This window comes from Anoplopoma fimbria, chromosome 1 (genome assembly GCF_027596085.1).
Source record: "Anoplopoma fimbria isolate UVic2021 breed Golden Eagle Sablefish chromosome 1, Afim_UVic_2022, whole genome shotgun sequence".
NCBI classification, from domain to species: domain Eukaryota; kingdom Metazoa; phylum Chordata; class Actinopteri; order Perciformes; family Anoplopomatidae; genus Anoplopoma; species Anoplopoma fimbria.
Window position 1 is genome coordinate 962,816 of NC_072449.1, and position 7,949 is coordinate 970,764.

General features: G+C 43.9%; 1 protein-coding gene across 1 annotated transcript; it reads left to right on the forward strand.

Annotated features, from left to right (window-relative positions):
* Positions 1 to 2,977: 2,977 nt before the first annotated feature.
* On the forward strand, positions 2,978 to 3,895 carry LOC129091404 (olfactory receptor 52K1-like). Its single transcript, XM_054599009.1, has one exon. It carries the CDS (start codon positions 2,978 to 2,980, stop codon positions 3,893 to 3,895), a length of 918 nt encoding a protein of 305 aa, XP_054454984.1.
* The last annotated feature ends 4,054 nt before the right edge of the window (positions 3,896 to 7,949 follow it).

Here is a 7,949-nt window from a genome sequence, read left to right on the forward strand (position 1 = left end):
ACACCCTTCCACTGAAGTAGCTGGTTACGGTGGAGGTCAACACTTTGCCTCTGGTCCTCCATGAACCATGGCCCCCCTACATCCCTTGATTGTTGGCCCCTGGCCCATAGCTACATCTGCCAAATCAATAAATGTAAAAATAGGTAGGGGCCAACACAGATATCAGATTACCTTATTTATCAACTCAAGAGAAATGATTAAATCTGAGAGAGAAATTTAGACAATTTAAGGCATGAATTGTCAGTTTTGAGGAGACAGTTTTACTGTTCAGTCAATCAGGATCCGTTCGGTCCGACTTTAATTTACTGCTAAGAGCTTTTGAATTTGCTTTAAAGGGATAGTGTGTAAGTTTTAATGACATCTAGATGTTTGTGGTAGGTTGCAACCAACTAAATACCCCTCAGCTCAGCCTTCCCTTTCCAAACGTGTCGGAAAACTACGGTGGCTTACAGGTAGGGAAAGGTATCTGTAAGACAGTCATTGCTCCCGTCCTCTGTCTTCTGTCTTCTGTCCTCCTGTCCTCCTGTCTTCTGTCTTCTGTCTTCTGTCCTCCTGTCTGCTTGGACGTTTACTAAAAGAAGCTTTTGGCAAATCATTCATGCTGTGCTTGTTGAAACAAAGGCGGTGGCAGATCAAATCTGATATCATGATAATAAATGACATCAAAACCGTTAAAAAGTACCATGTCAATGCACAAGCAACGTTGGGGCGTATCAATACTACGGGGGTGGGGGGTATTAAAGCGCTGAGTCAGCGGTTCAGCAGGGACATGTGGAGGAAGGGATGGATGAGAGTCAGCGGCTGACACCATCAACCTGCAGACGGGACACGTTTACTGACCAACTCCCAAACACCACCAACAAGGCAAACCTGCTCTTTGTTTTTGATCCTCTAATCTGATTTTTTTTTGACAACCTCATATCGTTGAAGGTTATTTCACCTCAGATTGTTCTATATCAGTTCAAGTTTTGATTTTTTTGATTTAACCAGCCTTACTCTAGATAGTGATATTTCTAGAATACATCAGCTAAACAAGTTAAACGATGAACTCCCCCGGCTGAATCTTTCGATAAATAGCATTATACGTTCAGTACGTTTACAGTTTTCTCTTTTGGTTTGTTTCTCAAAGTGTGTCGTAGTGTTGCTGTGTTGTTTTTGCTTTGACATATATTTGCTCTTGAGTCCTTTCAATGTCACCATGAAACCAGAGCACATACCTTCTGTTGAATGGCACAAAATGTGGAGAATGTTTCTTTGTGTTTCTCAGCACACCTGATATTTCCTCAGAGGTCCTACCGTCTATCCTTAAGAGGTTGAAAGGTATAACTGAACATAGGAGGACAGACATGCAGCAGATGTCGTCTCCACTGAGACAGCTAGTAGAATTACAGTATGGTGAAACACAAAGACAATGTTTGGTAAATAATAATCATAATAATACTAATAGTTGTGTGTTGAGTGTTTGGGGTAAATAATGTGTATCAGAGAAGAGAGAATGTGGCCCCAAAAACACAGAATGAGGCAACATCATCCACAGATCCAGAGAGGCCTGAAGTGACTCAAATCATGGGTCTTGTGTCATCACACCGATTGTTGGATTTTCTGCCAAATCTATCAAGAGTCTTTGCAGATGTCACCTCAGAGCTTCACTCTCAAACTACAGTACTATAGCAGTATGCAGCTTGTTTTCATTTGACCTTTGAGCCGAATAAAGGCTTGCAAATGTTTGTAAAACTGGAACTTGAGCTGACAGGATGCTAAGAAGCGAAGATTTGAGAAATATAGGTGGTGGGATGAATCCAAACATTGGCCTGTTTAAAGAAGTCAATTCTCTTTGTCTTAATGAGAAAAAATTAGCTCTGCACTGTCCATGTGTGAGGAAGTTTAAATGTTAATTACAGGATCCAAATGTCACTTTATTACATTCAGAGTTCTCATTGCTACAGAACACATCTCAACTAATAAATAATATACATGAGTGACTTAAAAATCTTGCAAATCCCTGTTTGTTTCATTTGCTGTGAAAACAAACAATGAACATGGCTGAAACATGGGACTGATTTTAACCCATTACTATGATTGTTTTGAACTTTTGTTTTTTAATATTCAGGATGATTGAGGATTTAATGCAATGCGATGCTTAAAAAATAAGAAATAGACTCTCAATCAGCTACGTTCCCTTGTTATGTTATATTTACATATAATTAATGACATTGAAATATACAGAAAAAAAGCATATAATTGTTTTCCCATTACAATGTCAAATATTGCTGATGAAGACATTATTGTCTCACAACTCATTACATTTATTATGTGTAACGTTATAGTTTTGTCCTTTGTTTACTTAATATTGTCATTGTGTTTCTTCATCAGCTGTTTACTCATCATCTGAATCGACGGTCAAACTATAAACAATGATGAACAGATTGAAAAATGCTCTGAAGCAAATCTATTTTTGAAGAGATCAAACTATCTTGATAAAATAAAGTTCTAATCACTGGATCTCTCTGTGTTCTCAGGCTGACTGCTGGCCTCCTCACTGAGCAGTACATGTTGAGCGGTAGTACTACTGTTAGTAGCAGCAGTACATGTTGATGTATATTCTATGTGTAGCAGTAGTACTACTGTTAGTAGCAGCAGTACATGTTGATGTATATTCTATGTTAGTACTACTGTTAGTAGCAGCAGTACATGTTGATGTATATTCTATGTGTAGCAGTAGTACTACTGTTAGTAGCAGCAGTACATGTTGATGTATATTCTATGTGTAGCAGTAGTACTACTGTTAGTAGCAGTACATGTTGATGTATATTCTATGTGTAGCAGTAGTACTCCTGTTAGTAGCAGCAGTACATGTTGATGTATATTCTATGTGTAGCAGTAGTACTCCTGTTGATTGAACTCTTAAAAGTGTTTCTCTGTTTTCAGGTAATCCAACTAAATCCCTGAATGGAGGAGTTTTCTGATGGACGGGAGAATGAAGAACGTCACCATGCACAAACACTTCATCCTCGACGGCTTCAGTGAACTGGGAGTGTTGAGGCCCGTCCTCTTCATCCCTTTCTCCATCATGTACGTTGTGTCGCTGTCCGCCAACTCCCTGCTGCTGTACGTGGTCGTTTCACAGAGGAGCCTCCACTCACCGATGTGCATCCTCATCGCCGGCATGGCATGTGTGGACCTGAGCCTCCCGTTGTTCTTGGTCCCCCACATGCTGCTGAGCTTCTTGTTTGACTGGAGGGGAATCTCTCTGATCGGATGTCTGGTCCAGATGTTTTTCATTCACTTTGTTGGGACGTTTCAGTCAACGTTGCTGGTGTGGATGGCTCTGGACCGCTACTTTGCCATCTGTAAGCCTCTCACCTACCATGAACAAATGGCTTTACCTAAATTTCTCAAGTTTATTATCCCGCTTGTGGTAAGAAATTTCATCATGGTTCCACTGTTTGTGAGTCTGGCAGGAACATTGTCCTTCTGTGCTTCAAATGTGATGAACCACTGTTTCTGTGAGCACATGGCCTTAGTGCAGCTGGCCTGTGGAAGTACTGCCATCAACAACATGGTTGGGTTGATGACTGTATTCCTCAATGTTTTCACCGATTTCATCTTCATCACTGCTTCTTATATCGTCATATTCAGCTCTGTGCTAAAATCCGGCAAGTCATGTGCCAAAACTCTCCACACCTGCGTCACCCACATTGTAGTCATCACGGTCAGCCTGACCATCGCACTTGTTGCTTTCCTGTCGTATCGGATCAGAAACGGTTTACCTGCCGCTGTTCGGGTGTTCTTTAGCACCATGTACGTGTTGTTCCCGAGCTGTTTCAACCCGATCATCTACGGCATTAGAACAGCAGAGATTAGAAAGCACATCCTAAAAACACTGAGACGCTGAACTGGGCCCTATTCTTAAAACATCTCCATCATATGTCAGCCCATCTCCATGTGTCAGAGGTGTTTTAATATTTTAGAATATGTTTTTATGGTAAAGTTACATGGTCTGAAGTTAAACTGTGAGCCACAGTGAAGCACAGCTGTTGGTAAGAAGCCAGTGGAAAGAAGTAAATGACTAAAGGCTGTTGAAAAAACACACCACTTCAGCACCCCTACTGCATGCAGATAAGATAAAGCATATAGAAGCACAGGTGTGAGAATGCTAAATCAAGGACTTTTTAACCCTGATTACAAAAAAGCAAAGAGATGATATTCTTGAGCAGATGATTGTTATAATGAAAAGCTCAGCGCACCTGCAGATCAAAAGAAACAGGGAAGAGCTTACAGATCAAAAAGGTAGTTACATTATATAAGACCATGTCAAGACAGAACAAATCAGTACACTTTCCGGAAAGTCAACTCGGGTTGAATTCTTTGCTTAAAGAATAAATTGTATTGCATCGAACTTTGTTTTCAGTGCTTTCTTCAAACATCATCCGGACTCCAAAATGTATTTAGTAGAGAATAATTAAAGAGTTGGAGCAGTCATTCGGGCTTCATCAACTGACCCAAACCAAACTTCTGTTACCCCGACATTTTGGCAAGCCAGACACGAGGTTTTGAAGAACTTCTGCTTTTTTCTGTGCCGATGTGAGGGTCCTAGGACAGAGGATGTGAGTGTCCCAGGACAGAGGATGTGAGGGTCCTAGGACAGAGGATGTGAGGGTCCCAGGACAGAGGATGTCCCAGGACAGAGGATGTGAGGGTCCCAGGACAGAGGATGTGAGGGTCCCAGGACAGAGGATGTGAGGGTCCCAGGACAGAGGATGTGAGGGTCCCAGGACAGAGGATGTCGCATGTGTACAGATTGTAAAGCCCTCTGAGGCAAATTTGTAATTTGTGATTTTGGGCTATACAAAATAAATTGAATTGAATTGAGTTGAATCAACTGGCCCAGTCCGATTTCCTGACATTTTGAAGAGCCAGCCAGATGGTTTTTAAGAATTTCTGCTTGGATCAGAGCCCAGGTGGATCAACCTGCATCTCAGAACATCAGTGGCCACTAAATTCAAAAGGTAATCAGAGCCTTTTATTTCGGAAAAATCTGATTGTATCTGAGTGCAGGAATCCACCCAAGTAAGGGAAATCACAGAAATACCTGAAATCTGTATAATATCACCAAAACTAATGTCGCTAGAATGTGTATAAACTAAGAGCACTGATTAGACAGAGCTGGATTTAAGTTTATGTTTTATGTGTGTCTAAGTCTAATTTAGTATGTGTATGAAATGAATCACCATGATGCAGAAAGAGAGGATGAGTGGAATCCATGCATGTTAAATCAGAGTGGTCATATCTGAAAGCGGTGAAGGCAGTTCATACATTAGAAAAACTAAATAAATATCATAGGAGAGAAAAAAGTTTTGAAGCCGGCAAGAGGTCCCTATACGCTCTAGATAAGGGGGGTGTCTAAAGGAGTAGAGAGGTAACAGAGATTACGAAATCTGCGAGCTCATACATTTCAGAGTGAAAAAAAAGAGAAAAGTGTTAAACCAGCAAAACCACCAAATAGTTTGGGAAGGAGCTGGTTAGAGAGAATATTGCATGTATCGCTAGGAGCCTTTTTAGGACGGTGAAAGGTAGCAGAATTACTGTGGGCGGCTTTAGGACAAGGTTAGAGAATAGTTTGCGTGTATCACTAAGAGGCCTTTTTGGATGCGATTAAAGTCCTGTACCTCACTAAAGGGACGGTGAGAGGCCCCCTAAGGAGCCTTTTGGATGGCGGGAGGAAAGCTTTGCACACATCGCTAGGAGCCCCATGTGTGACTGCGAAGCCAGTAATTCAGAGATTAAACTTTGCTCCTTAAACCCTTGCCTGATCCTGTTTTGTTTTTTCCCTGCAGTTCCGTCTGCTCTGCTCCAGCCCTGGTCATCAGCCTGTTCCTGCTCTTCCACTGCACAATTGATATATTCACCTGCCCCCTGGATTCAGCCCCGGACTGGTTCCCACTCATCTTCCCCTCTGCACTCCGGACTCACAGCCCCGTCTCAGAATCCATACTAAGTTCTTGGCAATAAACCTTTGTTAAAAAACACTTCAGTGTCTGTGTCCGCACCTGGGTCCACCTGGTCTGCCGCCCCGCTTAACAGACAAGATTGAGAACTCACAGGAATTGGATGATTTAAGGCATAAGACGCAAGTCGGTCATAACGTATGTGGTGTAATAATAACAATAGCGTCTCTAATATTTTTAGCAAGCATAATAATCCAAAGTTATTAGCCTGATAAATGATATTATGTTAATTATGATAAATATTTCTGATAAACTAAACATATTGCTTGAGCATGGATTCATGCTGATGAACGAGGGGCACAGTAGTGAGGACGAGGTGTTTCAAAACCAAAACAAATATAGAAAAACAGAAAAAAGTACCAGAGAGTGCAGTACCGAGGCTGCCATCCGCGGCGCCATCTTGATGATAAACCCATTAACGCATTTTTCATGTGGACGAAAATATTTGGAAGCAGAGAGTCAGAGAGAGAGTTTCTCAGAGCAGACGGCGCCCCTGTAAGATCCTGTTTAGATCAGAAAACAAGGAGGAGCTGAAGACTGTGCAGAGGGAGCTGAGGAGGAAGATCAGGGAAGGGAAAAAACTCTACAGGACGAAGACGGAGGATCAGTTGCAGCAGAAAAATATAAACGGGGTCTGGAAGGGCCTCAAGGCAATGTCTGGCCACAAGGGGCCCAACCAACAGCCTGTGGGGGACCAAAAGTGGGTGAATGACCTTAACTTATTCTTTAACAGATTCAATCAGCCACCCACCCCTCCCCCCATCCAGACCTCCCTGCTGCTGCAACCCCCGTCGTCCGCACCCCCTGTAGATTGCCCCTCCTCCTCCGGCCCCTTCACCACAGCACTCGGCTCCCTTCCAACCTCCTCATACACTACACTCCAAGACCAGCACCCCATCCTCCTTCCAGCAACCTACAGCCCCCACCCCCCAACTCGTCCCTCACAACAAACCAGGTGAGAAAACAACTGAAGAAGATCAAGGGGAGAAAGGCCGCTGGTGAAGATGGCATCAGCTCAAGGCTCCTCAAATCCTGTGCAGACCAGCTATGTGGGATAGTGGAGCAGGTTTTTCAACCTGAGCCTGAAGCTGGGGAGTGTGCCACAGCTGTGGAGAACATCCTGCGTGGTACCAGTCCCAAAGACCCCGCGACCCAAGGACTTCAACAGCTTCAGGCCGGTGGCTTTAACATCCCACCTGATGAAGACCCTGGAGAGGCTTGTCCTTGTGCATCTCCGCCCCCTGGTAAGCTCATCTTTGGACCCACTTCAGTTCGCCTACCAATCTGGCATCGGGGTGGATGACGCTGTCATCTACCTGCTACAAAGATGCCTTTCTCACCTGGAAAAGGCTGGAAGCACTGTCAGAGTCGTGTTTTTCGATTTCTCCAGTGCCTTCAACACCATCCAGCCTTTGCTTCTGAGGGACAAGCTGGAGCAGACCGGGGTGGACCACCAACTCACTGCGTGGATCATGGATCCTGGACTACCTCACCAACCGTCCACAGTACGTGAGGATACGGGGGTGTGAGTCGGACCTGGTTTCCTGCAGCATGGGGCCCCACAAGGAACCATTCTTGCTCCATTCCTCTTCACCATTTACACCTCAAACTTCACAGACAACTGTGCTAACTCCCACCGAAAAAAGTTCTCTGATGACTGCAAACGTTGGCTTCATTTTGGCCGGTGATGACAGGGAATACAGAGAACTGAACCAGGACTTTATAGGATGGTGCCGGCGGAACCGCCTCCAGATCAACTCTGGTAAAACCAAAGAGCTGGTGGTGGACTTCCGCCAGGGTAAACAAGGGGAAGGTGTCACCTCCCCGCAGGAAGAAGAGCGTTGCCAGGATGAGGAAGGCGACACCTTCTCTCAGGGAGCTGACAACCACAGGGCCCTCAAGGGGAAAGATGATCCCATAGACTAGCCACCAGAAGGGCCA

What these genes read in the sequence shown, in the direction of transcription:
- LOC129091404 (XM_054599009.1), top strand. Translation starts at nt 2,978, where the DNA reads ATGAAGAACGTCACCATGCACAAACACTTCATCCTCGACGGCTTCAGT.